Source organism: Mobula hypostoma, chromosome 1, assembly GCF_963921235.1.
Source record: "Mobula hypostoma chromosome 1, sMobHyp1.1, whole genome shotgun sequence".
NCBI lineage: Eukaryota > Metazoa > Chordata > Chondrichthyes > Myliobatiformes > Myliobatidae > Mobula > Mobula hypostoma.
The window spans coordinates 97,334,639-97,352,567 of record NC_086097.1 but is presented as its reverse complement, the minus strand read 5'-3'; the positions used below and the strand labels follow the sequence as shown (position 1 = coordinate 97,352,567).

The 17,929-nt window shown below is 43.8% G+C and overlaps 1 protein-coding gene across 2 annotated transcripts in view; it reads left to right on the top strand.

Moving 5' to 3' along the window:
- LOC134349239 (calpain-3-like) overlaps nucleotides 1-17,929 on the top strand; it is a 155,141-nt gene that overhangs the window by 97,059 nt on the left and 40,153 nt on the right. For both annotated transcript variants that reach the window (XM_063053260.1, XM_063053269.1), the window contains exons 6-11: nucleotides 2,444-2,527; nucleotides 4,260-4,345; nucleotides 7,885-7,962; nucleotides 9,738-9,898; nucleotides 14,263-14,432; nucleotides 17,116-17,127. In XM_063053260.1, the coding sequence (XP_062909330.1) occupies nucleotides 2,444-2,527; nucleotides 4,260-4,345; nucleotides 7,885-7,962; nucleotides 9,738-9,898; nucleotides 14,263-14,432; nucleotides 17,116-17,127 (591 nt within the window). The remainder of the gene's footprint in view (nucleotides 1-2,443; nucleotides 2,528-4,259; nucleotides 4,346-7,884; nucleotides 7,963-9,737; nucleotides 9,899-14,262; nucleotides 14,433-17,115; nucleotides 17,128-17,929) is intronic.

The following is a 17,929-nucleotide window of genomic DNA, read 5'->3' as shown; positions in this document are numbered from 1 at the left end:
TAGGTTCTCTAGCTCCTTCCTGTACTCCGACTCATTGTTATTTGAGATACAGTACAGCCCATTACAGTGGTGTCATCTGCAAACTTGTAAATGGAGATAGAGCAGAGCATGACCACACAGTCGTGTGTGTACTGGGACTGGAGTAAGAGGCTGACGATGCTGTCTTGTGGGGCCCAGTGTTGATATATTGGAAGGTGGTATCATTCCAGTGTTGAGGAGAGCCTTGAGTAAGGTGTTACTGATTGCAATCTGTTGATCAGGAAGTCAAGGATCCAACTGCAAAGTGAGGTGATGAGTCCAAGGTCTTGGAGTTTGGAGATGAGTTTCCTTGGAACTGTTGTATCGAAGTCAGAGCTGTACTCCATATACAGCAGTCAGATGTAGGCATCTTTACTTCTCATATGCTCCAGAAAGAGTGCAGGGCCAGGGAGAGGCAGCTGCTGTAGAGCTGTTTTGACGGTAGCTGAGTTGTAGTGGGTCGAGGTTGTCTGAGAGGCTGGAGTTAGTGCATGCATGGCCAGCCTCTCAAAAAGCTTCCTTATAGTGGATGTCAGAGTCACTGGGAGGTAGACATTAAGCCATGTTAACTTGTTTTTCTGAGGTACCGGGTTTGATAGTCGTCTTCTTAAGGCAGTTGGGCACCTCATATTGAAGCTGGGAGAAGTTAAAAATGTTTGCAAATGCGCTCACCAGTTGACCTGAACAGTATCTAAGGAAAGAGCCAGGAATGCCATCTGGGGCAGATGCTGCCTGCAGGCTCACTCGGTGGAAGGCTGATCTTAGATGTGCGATGGTGACGATGGGTTCAGGCACTTTGGAATCTGCCTTGGTGGGTGGGGACATTCCAACCCCCTTCAGTTCAAACAATGCATGGAAAGCATTTAGTTCATTGGAAGGGACGCGCTGTTGGTGAGGTCGGTGATGCTGCCTGACCTCATCTTGTAGCTTGTTATAGCGTGTAAGTCCTGCCATAGCTGGTCTGCGACTCCATTTTAGACTGGCACTGTCTCTTGGCAACCATGATATCGTTATGGAAGTCACGTGCTGATTTCTTGTAAAGTTCAGGGCCACCTGGTTTGAATGCTGCAGTCCTCAGCTTTCATAGGGAGAGGATGTTCTGGGTCATCCATTACTTCTGGCTTCAGAACACCTGAATTGTCCTCTTTCATACACAGTCCTCAACACACTTACTGATGAAGTCCGTGAGATTGGTGACATACTCCTATCGGCCTGTTACTGAGCTTTGGCCATGGGCCAGTCTACCAACTCAAAGCAGTCATGTAGCACTGAATGACTCTCTGTACAGGAGCCCTAATGCTGCAGCTTCTGTTTGCATGCGGGCAGAAGGACCACAGCCTGATAGTCCGATTTACCGAAGTGTGGGCAGAGAGTGTTTGATGGTTACGAGATGATGGCCTAGGGTATTTGGATCAGAGCTGGCACGGGAGATATGCAGGTAGTATTTTGGTAACACACTCTTGAATTTAAAAACGCAAACACGAGGAAATCTGCAGATGCTGGAATTTCAAGCAACACACATAAAAGTTGCTGGTGAACGCAGCAGGCCAGGCAGCATCTCTAGGAAGAGGTACAGTCAACGTTTCGGGCCGAGACCCTTCGTCAGGACTAACTGAAAGAAGAGATAGTAAGAGATTTGAAAGTGGGAGGGGGAGGGGGAGATCCGAAATGATAGGAGAAGACAGGAGGGGGAGGGATGGAGCCAAGAGCTGGACAGGTGATTGGCAAAAGGGATATGAGAGGATCATGGGACAGGAGGTCCGGGGAGAAGGAAAAGGGGGAGGGGGGGAAGCCCAGAGGATGGGCAAGGGGTATAGTGAGAGGGACAGAGGGAGAAAAAGGAGAGGGAGAGAAAGAATGTGTATATAAATAAATAACGGATGGGGTACAAGGGGGAGGTGGGGCATCAGCGGAGGTTAGAGAAGTCAGTGTTCATGCCATCAGGTTGGAGGCTACCCAGACGGAATATAAGGTGTTGTTCCTCCAACCTGAGTGTGGCTTCATCTTGACAGTAGAGGAGGCCGTGGATAGACATATCAGAATGGGAATGGGATATGGAATTAAAATGTGTGGCTACTGGGAGATCCTGCTTTCTCTGGCAGACAGAGCGTAGGTGTTCAGCGAAACCCGACACAGGCTGGGAGACCGTTACTATCTCTTACTATCTCTTCTTTCAGTTCGCCCTGACAAAGGGTCTTGGCCCGAAGTGTTGACTGTACCTCTTCCTATACATGCTGCCTGGCCTGTTGTGTTCACCAGCAAATTTTATGTGTGTTGCTTGAACACACTCTTGAAGTTGGTCTGGATAGGGGTCATAAACAATGCCACATCTCAGGGAGGTGAAACGACTCATGTTTATTTGCAGCTTGTTTCTATAGCCCTGTCTCATCAGTATTGTCATATTGATCAACATCTCTTTTGACAGTCCTTCGTACCCCTGCAGTTCGAGACGCGGTTGCCCAGCGGCCTGGTCAAAGGTCACGCCTACTCAGTAACCGGTGTGGACGAGGTAAGGTGTGGGAGCCTTTACGTTAAGTAATTTACCATGTATGTTATTGTCTCAGGGCACAGGTTGGTAATGGGGTTCTTAAGGTAACTCTGAGGAAACAGTTGGGTATAAGATCACATGTGGGGTGTACCTGGGGATAGGGAATGCTGAGTAAGACACAGGAGGAACTCAATACATCAAGCAGCATGTATGGAGGAAAATGGAGAATTGGCATTTTGGGTCCAGAGCCGAGTCTCAGCATGCAATATTGACTGTCCACCTCCCTCCATTGATGTTGTCTGACCTGCTGAGTTCCTAGAGCATTTGTGTGTTGCTCTAGAATCCAGAATCTCCGTTCAACACTTTGAGCCTTTCGTCGAGATCATGATTGATTTGCTCCCTCAGCTCCACCTTCTTGCACGATCCCTTGATTCCTTTAATATCCAAAGATCTATCAATGAACTTAGCGACTGAGCCTCCACAGTATTCTGGGGATGAGAATTCCTAAGGTCGGGGTATCTACTAGGTAAGAGTTTGATTTAACTCTGATCAGCTGGAAAGATGGCAGATGGAACTTAATTCAGGCAAGTGTGAGGTGCTGCACTTTGGGTGGACAAATCAGGGTAGGGTTTACACAGTGAGCAGTAGGACATTGAGGAGTGGGGTACAACAAAGGGATCTGGGAACACTGATCCATACTTACCTGAAAATGAGGCCACAGGTGAATAGGATCATAAAGGGAGCTTTTGGTAGATTGGCCCTCATAAATCAAGGTACTGAGTACAGGAGTTAGGATGCTATGTTGAAGTTGTATAAGATATTGGTGCGGCCATATTTGGAGTATTGTGTGCAGTTTTGGTCATCTACCGACAGGAAGGATATCAATAAGGTTGAAAGAATGCAGATAAAATTTGTAAGGAAGTTGCCAGGATTTGAGGACCTCATTTATAGGGGAAGGTTGTATAGGCTAGGGCTTTATTCCCTGAGCGTAGGAGAATGAGGGGAGATTTGATAGGGGTATACACAATTTTGAGGATTATAGATGGGGTAAATGCAAGCTGTCTTTTTCCACTGAGGTTGGGTGAGACTAGAACTGGAGATGATAGATTAAGGGTGAAAGATGAAATGTTTAAGGGGACCACTCAGAGGGTGGTAAGAGTATGGAACAAGCTGCCAGCAGAAATGGTGGATGCATCCAGATTTATGAAGTCGTCAGAGGGTTGTCCTTTAACTGGTGTATGAATGAAGAATAATATGGTTTGTAGAATGGCAGCTTTATTTGAAAATGCTAGTAGAGTTATTTTGTAGATCAGGGAGATCTACTTACACTATGACCCAGGAAAAAGGGGGGCATCGCTGGGTGAGCTTCCAGGCTGGGAAAACACAAGAGACCCCAGAAATTTCTTGTCAAGCTTTAAACTTGGCTGAAGTTAACCTGGAAATATTGAAAATATAATTTGCACATCATTGCATCTCATAGCTCTAAGGAGACTAATGCAATACAAGCCTAATACCTGGATAGTGGGTATGGTTTCACCTATACTCTCACCCACTTCCACATAATCTTGCATGTATTCTGATAAGATTGGGGCTATGCTTGGGAGGAAATCTTACACATAGATACGGGCACATTTTCGAGACTAAATTCTCTGTTGCAGTCACGGAGTAAACATCAAGGTTTCCACGTTTCTGTATGTTTATGTCTTCGTGTTTAATTTTTGTCCTCAAGTAACAGTGGTAATTTTGACATCAGGTCACTCACAGAAATCAGAAAGTGAAGTTGGTGCGTTTGAGGAACCCATGGGGAACGGTTGAGTGGAATGGGCCCTGGAGTGATAAGTATGTTTTCCTTGCTCTAATCATGTAAAGATTTGTAACTGTGGTCCATTTTGTTTTACTCGTATGTTGTCCCTGGGCTGTTAAAGGAAAAATCTAGGATCGTCTGTCTTATGTTTGGTTAGTCCATGTAGTTGGAGCAAGATGGCATCAGTGAACCATGGCGATGATCTGTGGGCTACGTATAATACTTTGAACTTTGTAGTTTCTGTCTATATTTTTGGGGAAAGGATCTATTGAAGCTCACATGTGATCTCCCCTATCACCAGCCAACTTCACTTCCCTCGTGTAAGTCAATATTCAGTTCCTGAGATATTGTTCCCCTTCTCCTTAGTTGTTTTCACCATTTCTTTCACAGCATTGATCCTGATCTTTATGTCTTTCCAAACCATTGCCCCACCTCCACTGTCTCTTTCTTCTCTAAAACCCTCGAATGTGATGTCACCTCCTAGCTTTCTTGAGCCCTGAATCCCTCCAGTCTAGTTCCCACCCCACCAGAGAAGTGACACAGCTCCTCTTGATTAATACCCTGCATCTTTAAACAAGGACAAAGGTACTCCTTGTCATACCTCTTGACCTCCTTGCATCCTTTGACAAGGTTGTCCACACTATTCTCCACCTCAGTGTCATATGTTCAGCTGGTTCCATATCTAGCTATCTAGCCATTGATGGAAATTTATAAGCAATAGCTTTTCTTCTTCCACACCAGTGTTCTGTGTGCTCCCAAGCATCTGTCTCTTGACCCCTGCTATTTGAAATCTACACTTTGTTTCCCATCAACATCCGTTGGAAACACGAAGTAAATGTCCCATGTACACTGACCACACCTGGCTCTATATCGCTACCACCTCTTGTGACCCCTCCACTGTTTCAGATTGGCTAAAGACAATTGGACTCATTGCTGGATGGCCAGAAATCTCCTTCAGCAAGTCAGACAGTATTGCTTCCCATCATTCTGTAGGCTCCACCGCTGTAACCACCAGGACAGACTTCCACCTCTATAGCATGGCCCAGCTCTGCTCTTACCTCAGGTCACCTGCAGATCAAATCTTCATTCAAGTTCTTGTTTCCTTTGCACTGAACAAATCACAGAACATTCCTGTCTGACCTCCTTCATTTACTTTCTGTGAACTCACCAAAGTTCTGTCCTAATTTGTACCAGAGAGTGTGGCATTCACTGACAGCAAATTTTTGAATTAATTTGGTCTTAAATCCACCCATGACTCTCTCATACTTTCCACAGTCCTCTTTTGTAAATTTCCCCAGTACAACTGAACTTGGATATCATCATTCCTCAAGTTCAGAATCATTCCTGAACTTCACCATCCTTCTGTTAGCAAGCCTCAAAGAAATTAAGTTCCTTTCCAAAACTTCCGTAAAACTTGTGTCTTTGTGCCAAGTGATAAATTGGTGTGAGTGGTCAACTTTGCTGGCTTGATTGTTTGTTTCTCAAGACATTAAGCACCTCAGGTTTGATGGACTTCATTCTAAGGTTTCAAAATAATTGACTAATGAGGTAGCTGTTGTGTTGGTTTTAATTTTCCAAAATTTCCGCAAATTCGATAAGATTGCAGAATTAACTTCCCACCATCGAGGAGATCGTCAAAAGGTGATCCCTCAAAAATGTGACATCCATCATTAAAGACCCACACCACTCAGGATATGCCCTCTTCTCGTTGTTACATTCAAGGAGGAAGTATGTGAGCCTGAGGTGTCAGTGGCAATAAACCTTATTCTGATTGTGTTTCTGAAAATGTAACTCCTTTAATCGAAAAGACAGGGAGACAGAAAGCAGGAAACTACAGGCCAATTAACTTAACATCTGTCATTGGGAAGTGTTAGAAGTTTTCCTTATGAGGACGTTATAGCAGGACACTTTGAAACATTCAAAATGACCTGGCAAAGTTAATGTGGTTTTGTGTATAGGAAATCATGAGCAAGCAATTCATTGAAGTTCTTTGTGTTGTGAATAAAGAAAAGTTGATGGATGTTCTAAACTTCATTTTCCAGAAGATATTTAATAATTTTGCACATCCATTGTTATTGTCAAAAGAAATGGTTCATGATGTAGAAGGTTAACATGTTGACTCATTTGGAGACTGACTGGCTAACAGGACATAGAGAAAGAGCATAAATGGGTCTTTGTCTGGTCAGTAAGATGTAACAATTGATGGACAGAAACTGCCTCTTTTTGCAAATGTAAAACACTCAGACGCTGAGACAAAGAGAGTCAGTTGTGAAGAAGACATAAAGAGGCTACAAAAATACAGACAGAATCTGGTAAATGGAGTATATTGTGGGAAATGTCCATTCTTCCAAAAAACATTAAATTAAAAGGTAACATACTATCTAAATGGTGAGAGACTGCAGAGGGATCTAGGCTTCTGAATGCATTGTTCCCACAAGTACAGCAAGTGATTAGGAAGACTAACAGACTGGTTACTTATTGAGAGGAAACCACTTCAAGTGCTTTAGTTATATTTTTCTTATTTGTTGAGGTACAGCATGGGGTAGGGCCTTTTGGCCTTTCGAGCCACACTGCCCAGCAATCCCCGATTTAACCCTGTCCTATCCACAGTACAATTTACAATGACCGATTAACCTACCAATTGTTACACCTTTGGACTGCTGGAGGAAACCAGAGCACCTGGAGGAAACCTACGCAGTCACGGGGGGAGCGTACAAACTCCTTACGGACAGTAGCAGGGTGTTGGTGAAAATGGATGGAGTGTACTGAACTGGTCTTATTTAAGGAAGGATGCTAAGGCATGCTATCCAGAGTAGACTTCGGAGGGAAGGTTGGGCAGGCTAGGCTTGTGTATGCTGGTGTTTACAAGAATGAGAAGGGGACTAGATTCAAAGACATCGTGCCCTGAGGATACGATATGTGGACGTGGAGGGGATATTTATTCTTGTGGTAGAATTCAGTACTAGGGATATACTTTCAAAGAGGGAGATATATCTTTAAGAAAAGGTAGGGAATTTTTTTCTTTGTCTCAAAAGGTTGGGTCTTTTAGAATTCTCTTCCTCAAAGGCCGTGGAACCAGTCTTTGATATTTTTAAACAGAGTTATGATAAACAAGTGGGTGAAGGATCTCATTGAAGGGTAGAGCACACGAGGGGCTGTGGCCTATCGCTGCTGCTTACCTGAATGTGCGTTTGAACCTGCTGCACTTGACATTCCCAACCGAGTAAGGGTAAAGACAGATTTTATATAGTTGACCGCTTGCAGGGAACAGGACAAGAATGATAATTATTACTCTCCATTAAGTGAGTATCTCCTCTAATATTTGGTGTGATGGCACATTTCATTTGAAGATGCTCTTGTGAAGTGCCTCGGAATATCTTGGAGTGTAACTTCTTGCAAGTTGTGGTTGTACTAGCTGGACACAGGATCTTGTTTGTGAAGCCCTTCCCTAGCAGGAGTTGGTGAAGAGTTCAGGATGTTGCAATGGCGGTTCCAGACTTCCATCCTTTGGGAGGGAGGCAGGGTGAACGTGGGATTTTCCAAGTCTGATAACGGTATTCCCCTTCCATTCCAGGGCCCGGGAGTGGTCTGAGATTGACAAATCGCAAAAGCAACGGCTGCAACATCAAATGAAAGATGATGGAGAGTTTTGGTGAGGATAAAAGCCCCGTTGCCTGATGTTCAAACACTCTGTCTTATCAATACTGCTCACATCCCCTTCGTACAGCCCGACCTAAAATAGCTTGACAGCATAGAATTGGAAAGCCTAATTTCAGAATAAAACACTGGGCTTCTTGGAGATGCAGCTGAAGTGGGTCTCTAAGGAAGCTGAAAAATTGGTTGATTTCACTGTTTCCCATTGCTGGTTCTGCCGGCCACTGGCTCCTCCTTCTTGAAGACGTCCATGTGATTAAGCAGTCCTTTGAAGCTACCATCTTCACTCACGGGTGGATGATTCCCTGAGATTACTACAGCAAGAGGTCTTTGCCTAGTCCCACAATACCAAGGGCAGTGAGGCGGGTACCTAGCAGGGAGAAGGGCCTGAAGCCTGGAGAACTGGGGACCCCTGTACGGCCTCCGCAGGTGTTCGGAAGTCCAGGTTACAAGGAAGAGTGGGGCACAGTGGCACAGCAGGTAATGCTGCTGCCTCAAAGCTCCAGAACCCAGGCTTGAACCTGACTCTGGGTGTTGTCTGTGTGGGGTTTGCATGTTCCCTCCGTTTTTGTGTGGGCTTCAGCCAGTTGCTCTGGATTCCTTCCATATCCCAGAGACATGTAGATTGGTAGATTAACTGGTCACTGTAAATTTCCTGGGGCACAGGTGAGTGCCAAGACAATTGAAGTGGAGTTGAAGAGGATGATAGGGAATGTGATCTGAGAGACAGTATAGACTTGATGGACTGAATGGCCTAGTTAGTGAGAAATCTGTGGTTTGTATAAGTTGGTGGACCTTTTGCTTGCTGCCTCGGGTCTTTCCTATTTATTATGACACAGAATGAGACCATTCAGTCCATCTGTCGGCACGCAGCAGAGAAATCCCCATTGTTCTCTTCCCCACCCTGTCTCCCTGTAGCCTTACATCTTGCTTTGTCTCACATGCCCATCGAGTATCCCCTGATTCTTTATTCCAATAAGGGTGAGGGAGGAAACCAGAGTAAATGTGGCCAATCATGTAGCGAGCACGCAAAGACAACGTCGGAACTCAACATTGAACCTGTGTCTCTGGAGCCGTCAGGTCACAGAACCAACTGCGGCACCACGGCGTCCTAATGTAGGTAATTGCTTTGGGAACAGGAGTATAACATAATCAAGGACCACCCCCCCATGCAGATCATTCTCTCTTCTTCCTCCTCCTAATGGTCAGAAAATATCAAAGCCAGAAAATACACACCACCAGGTTCAAGGACAGCTTCTATTACACTGCTATAACGTTCCTGAACAGACCTCTTGTATGATGAAGATAAACTACTGATCAATCAATCTACCTCATCATGGCCCTGGCTCCTTATTGTCTGGCTGCACTGCATTTTCTCTGTAATCTGTAACATTATAGTCTGCATTCAGTTATTCCCTTTATATGCCTTGGCATACTTATGTTTGGTTATTATCTTCAGGAGAAACTGCCACTTGGTGCATATATTCTCTGTGTCTTGGTACGCTTGACATTAATGAACCAATTAGCAGTAAGTTAGTTTGAGAATATTGGAGTGCACCAGAGGCGTGGCCAGGGGCAGTGGGAGGAAATGCAACAACCACAGGCTTCACTTTCTAATTTTGTTTGGTGTTCCCGTCCCTTCCCAGCCCAGTCAGACATGAACAAATTAAACCTGACTCAGGCTTTAATCATTCAATGCCTCATAACAAGAATCCCGATGAGCAGTGGGCTACTGGATGGAACACAACACCTCCTCTCTGTTGCTGTTTGCAGGATGGCTTTTGATGATTTCAAGAGGAACTACACAAAGCTGGAGATCTGCAACCTGACGCCAGATGCACTGGACGATGACAAGCTCCACAAGTGGACGGTGTCCATCAATGAGGGGCGGTGGGTAAGGGGCTGTTCGGCTGGAGGCTGCCGAAACTATCCCGGTGAGTCCTTCCCTACTGCCAGTTGTGGGTCTCTTTTCCATCCCTCCCTGACACCTTCCACCTTTTCCTCCCCGTCTGGTAACTTTATTTGCTTACTATAGAATTTGAGGAAAGTGGATTTAATTTCCCCCCTGTTGTGCTATGAAGAGGCTGATAATATTTTCATATCAATTTTCAGATTTCCTTATGACATCAAGTCTATGCCAGGTCACAGAGCAACCTCAATCCCAACTAATATTCCCTGTGTCCTGTTCTCCCCACGTTCCCATCAACACACACTAGATTCTACCACCCACCCACACAATAAGGGCAATTCTGTTTTTACAGTGGCTAATTAACCCGATGTGGATGTCCCTGCCTAGCTTCAAAGGACTGCATGCGAGTGAGTGCCTTCAGGGGTCATCTCACTGAAGACTTCAGTCCAGATAAAGAGCCGTGATCTGAAATTGCTGACTGTCCATTCTCCTCCATAGATACTGCCTAATGACTGTGTTTCGCCAGTGCTTTGTGAGTTGTGCTAGTAACTGTGTGTGGTGTGAAATTAGATTTACACTCAGACCACTGCTGCTTGGGAAGGGGTGGACCCCTCCCTAGCCCACATACACCCACTGCTTCCTTTATTTCAGTCTCATCTGTTCTGAAGACAGCGATCCTGGAGCCAAATGTTTGGTACGCGGAATCTTCGTTAGGTCAACATGAGCACCCTTCAAGCTGCCTGCAAAGTTTTGACAGGAGGCCACTTGTCAAACCTATCGACAATTTCTGATCCTTCTGAACATGACATTCAGAAACATTTAGGATCTATTACAAATGAAATAAACAATGAAAACTTAATTTGAACAAGATAGTTACATGAAATGCACCTTTCTTCTGTAAAGCAGCACATTTGTCATTGAGAATGGATAAGAATGTGTATCCTGTCCCAGGACTAACCTAGTGCGGGTATTCAATCCCCAGAGCAAGTGCAGAGACACTCTAGCAAGCTTTGTTCCACTGTCAGACTGTAAGGCCTAATGGTGAATTGAAGCTATGACACTATCAGCAAGACAGTGTCAGATGAGAGTTGCAGACACTACCTGGTAAACGACCCTGTGTTGGCTGCCAGTGAAAAATCTGTATGTTCCCTCTTTGTTTTGGGTAATACTGTAATACCCTCCTTACTAGCAATACATTAACTGGCTCATAAATATCCACCAGTGTACCAGAGAAAGAAAATCTGGATTTGGTTGCCCAGCAGGGTGAGATATGAGGATCACCCGTCCTCTCCTGGTAGAATGAGGGCACATAAATAGTGACTGTCAAAATCAGGCTTATTTTTGTGAAAATTGGACAAGGGAATTTTAAAGATTTATGAATCAAGTTTTTTTTACACAGAGAGATAGATGCCTGGAATATGCAGCCAAGGGAAGTAGAGCAAGCAGATAATGATAGAAATATTTAAGTGGCCTTTAGACATATAGATGAACAAGCAGCCAGTGGAGGGATGTGTATCACATGCAAGCTGATGTGCAGTTTAAATTGGTATCATGATCACTGTTCCCTCTAAGCTGTGTGGGTGTGCGTCGGTGCAGTAACACTGTAATCATGTTCTTGCGCACATAGTATTTGTTGCAGTGCAGTTGGAATTTTCTTTTATATACTGTCAATATAATTTTGAAACTACTCTATATAATTTTGAACTCTATGTTAATATAATTGTGAAGTACCCTGTAATTAATTATGTGTTAATGAATATAATCCATAAAATTTCTAAATAATAAATGTATCACAACCTTTACCTTGAGATATTTCAGAGCTTCAACCTATTTACATTGTCAGTGTTTCAAGTTACAACACTGTCACAAATTGTAACAATAAACACAGAATGGAAATCGGTAGCTCATTGTTAATAAACCATCGGCCTGCTGAATGCCAACAAATAAAAAGTACTCTGCTGCTTCTATGAACTGCAGGTTGACCACAACCAGTCCAGAATGATTGGGACCTTGCAGTGTGGATTAATGATTTTACCAAATCACAGGTGGTGAGATTAAGATTAAATAAATAAACACCTCTAACCCACTTGATGATCACCTCACTCTTGGATAATAGAGAAAAAAGAAACAACAAATAAAAAGCAATTATTTCACAAATTCCTGTACTGGTCTGCCAGAGTCAACTGCACTCAGTTCTCACTTCATAAACAGGGAGCAATATTTAGCTTTCAAAGAGCGTAATATCCCATTGTCCAGGAGTTGAATTAATGACGTACAATTAGGTGGCAAGTAGATACCATAAATATTATTCTTTACCAAGAGTACTGCTCTTGAATGCACAGAACAGTTATCTAAAATCAGCATTATCTTACAATTGTTGCCCAGACCAATAGAGTCACAGTGAGCTCTTGCACCTGGAACAAAGTAATACACAAACTATTCCAATGTAATGTTTAAAGGTTCCTAGGTTCATTTATTACCAAAGCATATATCCATATACAACTCTGAAATTTGTCTTCTCCAGATAGCCATGAAACAAAGAAAGAACATGAAAGTCATTCGGAAAGAGGCATCAAACCCACACCACCCCCTGTACAAAAAGTACGTCATCGCAATCATCAACCCCTTCCTCAATTCCCCCCTCACCTCCAATCCATCTTTTTTTGTAGGCATGGTAAATTACTAGAAACTGCTTCATGTCTTTGAAAGCTCTGGGACATAAACTTTTGACAATGACTAACAAACTACACCCGTGGGTCCTGCAGCATTAAAGCATTTGGTGATTCTGCATCCTCTATAGTCGGAGTTCATCTTGGAGTACTACGCCAAAATAAAACGGTTTTGTCTGTGTTGTAGTCCCACTCGGGACTTAAATTTTCATCAGAAACTAACTTAGTGAACTCATCAACAACTTCAGCAGCTGCTTCATTGTTCACTGACTGCTTTTCACCACACACTGCACTAAGTTTTATTCTGCTTGAAACACTGAAGCCACCCTTCACTATAATCACACTCATAATCCAGCCCTAATTTTTCCTGAAATAATTGTCCTTCACCATCTCTCCTGACAGTTCTACACCTTCGCTGATGCAAAGTGTAAACCACTTGGAGAACTTTATCTTGTTGTGAACAACTTCTGGCTTTCATTGTTTTCCTTATGTGCATCTGCTTTTTTTTAATTCACTGTCCATGAAGAATTGGAGCAACTTTTCTTTTTGTACCTTTATATCATAAACTGTGGAAGAAGCAATGTTATACAAGTCATATATGCTTTTCACAGACATACCACTGTCAAGTTTTTTCAGAACTTCCACCTTATCTTGTACAGATAATGTACGGTGTTTGCGCTTTACACCACGAGAACCACTTCCTTCATTCAATGAAGGCATGACTGGGGCTAGATAAGCACAGGTTATAAAATAAATGCAGAATAATACAGAGGAACATCTTGCTTCTTTTAAAGACCATGCCAGCAGCTGATTCTGTTAATGGCACCTCCAAAACAGTGGCGACGGGTTGCTGTGCAACACGGGAAATTTGGAATTGGTTGGTGACAATAATGTCCAGACCAGTGGTGGAATAGGATTACTGATTGCCAGATTCAAGGATGTCAACCTGTACGACGAAAGCATTGCCTCAAAAATATCGCAGCAAAGGTGTTATTTCGGATTTGTTTTTTCTGAGAAAAGTAAGACTGATTCAATTAAGATGTTCACTGAACTATGTGCTTAGACATGAAGAATTCGAAGAACTGTCAGTTCTTGTTGACATCATTGGAACATTCAAACTTCTAGTGTTGACTGTGAATGTGGATTCAGGCTCATGAATTCAATCAAATGTAACCAAAAAACAGACAAGAAGTGAAACATTTGGATGATCTAATGAGGATAAAGATGTATCTTTCATCTGGATACAAAATTAATCTGGATTTGTCATAAAGACAGATGAGAACAAGTTTATGAAAGGTGAAAGATTTTCTTTGTTGTTTATACCTTCAATTAAAAAATAAAATCAAAAATATGTGATTTTTCAATTTTCATTCTAAATATTTATAGTGGGAATATTACAAAAAAATTTTAAGTGCCATTCAGTGTAAAAATTTCCTGCTCATAACAATGGTTGATTTGCGCTGCTATTAAAAAAAATGAGAGCGAACACTGATCATGATTAGCACAGACATAGTGGGCTGAAGGACTGTTCCTGTTTTATGTTCCTACCCCAATTTATTTATTCCTTTGACATGTCTCCTTTCCTTCAGCAACTCTTCTATCTGTTCCTTCTCTCTGGTCAATGGTTCCTTTCTGTAGTCTTTTTGTAGTGTTTTAGACTGTCAGAACAAATCACCAATGATCAATGTTCTTCCCTCCCTCTCTCCATTCCTTCAATAAGACACCTTCTGGACCAACCCACAGTACCGGCTGAAGCTGTTTGAAGAGGATGATGATCCGGACAATGATGAGGTCCTCTGTACGTTTCTCGTTGCTCTGATGCAAAAGAACCGCCGTAAGGAGCGCAAAATTGGGGTCAATTTTCATACCATTGGTTTCGCTATTTATGAGGTAACTGCTGAAGATTCCTTGAGATAAGTAACTTAACAATTTGTTTGTGTCTTGTTGGGAGAGACTATGTGTTAACAAAGGCTTAAGAAGATCTGAAGTGGATCCATAGGGTTTCAAAGATTTCAAAGGAGAAGGAAGATTCCATATGCAAAGACAGCAGCACAACTGATTGCACCCCAACCCTCCCAATTACATTTGTTCCCCAGCTACAGCACTGAAGTGATCCTTAATAAAGATGTAAGTGACATTTGGGATGATGAGATTCACCCCTCTGAGAGATTGCCTGAGATTTATTGGAATGCAGGCAGAAATCCTCTCTTCCTATTCCTGTGCAGAAGCCCCTGAAGAATCTGACCCTGGTTTCATATTTCTCATTCATATGCTGTCCGCAAGCAACAGTATCCAAAGCCACATAATCGGTTTCCAAGTGCACCTGAGCAGCTCTCATTTTCACCTTATCAGAACGACCCACACTCAAGTTGCATGTCCGACTTCCAACCCCATATCCTCTGCGTTGATCTACGCTCACCTTGGAGTATCATCCATCTGCTGCTCATCCTTCTCCATCAGCTGTTGAGCCCTCTCCTAGAGGTCTCTAACATCCATAAACTGAGTTTATCCAGAACTCTGTTACCACGACCTGACTTGGTTGTTCCATGTTCCTGAGTTCTGCTGACGTACACTAACCCCTGGGCCACCAATACCTCAATTTTGCAATTTGTACCCCTTGGTTGCAATCCTTCCATTGCTTTCAGCCCTACAACCCATAGTCCTTCTTGTCATACGGAGGTGGTTGGGAACGGACCCAAGTGCAAGACACAGACACTGAAGTACCAGGGACAGGACTAGGATACAGGGTGAGGTCAAGGACATGGACACGAAAACCGGGAACCCGGAACAGGACTGAACAAGAGAGCTAGGAGCCCAGGCTTGGACTCCGAGCCAGAGACTGGACAAGGACCCAGTACCTGGGTCTTGCCTCTGGCTTGGACCTCAGAACTAGGCAAGGATGAGGCTTGGCTGGCAGGCAGGACAAGGCTGGAGTCTCAAGGCTTGAGGCTAGAAGCTAGAGACTTGAGGCGAGGCTTGGCAGGAGGCTAGAGGCTAGAGATGAGGTGAGGCTTGGCAGGAGGCAGGAGGCTGGAGCCTTCAGGATTGAGACTAGAAGCTAGAGGCGCGGCTTGGCAGGAAGCAGGAGGCTGGAGTCTTCAGGCTTGAGGCTAGAGGCTAGAGGTGAGGCTTGGCAGGAGGCTGGAGGCTGGAGGCTCCTCCTGGGCAGCGCGCGGATCACCGCCCGACAGAGGCAAGGGATAGGAAGGGACAGAACCAACCGCAGGTAACGGCAAGATGGCCTGGCTTACCCGACAGAGGCAAGGGTTAGGAAGGGACAGAACCAACTGTAGGTAACGGCAATACGGCCTGGCTTTCCCAATGGAGGCAAGGGACAGGAAGGGACAGAACCAACTGTAGGTAATGGGAATACGGCCTGGCTTACCCGACAGAGGCTAGGGACAGGAAGGGACAGAACCAGCCGCAGGTAACGGCAAGACAGCCTGGCTTACCTGGGCAGAGGCAAGGGACAGGAGGGGAGCTAGGTACAGGGTGGCTCCAGGACAAGACTGTAGGTGAGACGAGGCGAGAGTTAGCAGCAAGACAAGGCAAGACTTCAGGCAAAGCAAGGTGAGATGAGAACTTCAGGTAGGCGAGAGTTACTGGCAAAACAAGGCAAAGCTTCTGGCGAGGAAACAGAAGGTAGAGGAAGGGATACAAGGAGTAAGGACAAGAACAATCCAGCAGCCATGCCCTGGTCTCTGAAGGTACTTATGCAGCCAGCCCCAATGAGCATCAGCTGCCTCAATTAGAGCTCAACAAGAACAGAAACAGGGTAGACAGGAAAACCTGGAGCAAGGGTTGAAGGACCGGACCGTGAACCAGAATACGGACTTCACGGACCGGATCATGACACTTCTAGAGCTCTGGACATTTTTGATTCCTGTTTATCAATGTAGGCTGTGCATTTCTTGCCTTCCCTACTCTTTATCTCTCCCTGCTTTAAGCCAAATTTTTAGTCAAATGTGCTGGATATGAAACAATTCCACAACACTCCCAATAAACATTTTTGTACATGTTTCAATTTTAACACATGTACTATTTTAATACAAGTAGTTCTTACTGTTGTAAGCAAAAACACTTTAGACAAACAGAAACAGGAAAGACAGGGACATAGACACAAAGTTAATATAACAAGTGCTGGAGATACTCAGCAGGTTGGGCAGCATCTGTGGAGAGAGAAACAGAGATAATATTGCAGGTCTGTGATCTTTCATATAGGTTAAACAATGTAAAAGCAACCAGTTTAAAGTGTGGAAAAGTTTCTTTATTAATTTTTCATCATATTCTCCAGAAAGTGTTGACAGCCACCGCTGGTAACCTAGCCAGTTGGTTTCATCATGTGCATTTGGTCTGTCAGCAGATTAGCTGATCATATATTTGGGCATTCCTGCATTCCCGTTTCTCCTCATTCACCACCCCATGTTGTCACCTCATAACCAGTCATGTCTGCACTATTGAGCAATTTTACCTTGCACAATTGTCCCCAGCACTTATACAGTTCAATTATCTATTCATGTGTTTTATATAGTTGGATTTGTTAACATTTTTCTTTTTTCTTGTTTTGTTAAAGGTGCCAAAGGAGGTAAATAAATGAAGAGCAAACGATTGTGGATTGTGGTGACGTGTTTGTTCTGATGTTTGTGGCTACAAGTTTACTTAGCTGCTTTTCCCGACTCACTTGTCCTAATATGCTTGCAATGCCTTGTTTCCATGTTACTTGTACTGTATCATCCTGTTCTGAAAAGGCTGCGTGGTTTTGTGCTATTATAGGATGGCTGGGCTTCACTTTAAGAAACCCTCTCTAACTAGTGTTGTTACCACATAACCCACAGATTGTCACCCTTGAGTAATGGTTTTTTAGTCTGGTTCCTGGTTTTGATCCTCTCTCAAAAAAAATTCCATTTAAGTTCCCTAATTCTCCATTGGTAACTGTACTCTCACAACCTGCTGCAGGAAGAATCCTAGTCTCTATTTAGCTTTATCAGGTTTTTGAGTGGTATAGTAAGGCAGCTGACCCTTTGGTCCATTGCTTTTAATGGAAGCACTCCATCTTGGTGAAACTCCTCTCTTCCTTCTGCAGTGCAGTTTCATCCTTTCCACAGTGCGGTGATCAGAAATGACCATGATACTCTCATTATAGCTGAGCCAATATTTTACAATGATTTCATTGCTCAAATATTTTAGCTCCATCTAATAAAGGCAAATATCCTATGTACCCTTTTTCATCACCCTATCTACGTGTGCTGCCATTTTCAGGGGTCTTTGGACTTGTATACTAAGGTTCTTCTGTCCCTCAGTACTTCCTGGGGCCCTACCATTCATGGATCTATGCCCAATTTTTGTTATACCCTCCCTCATACTTCTAAGGATTAAATTCCATCTGC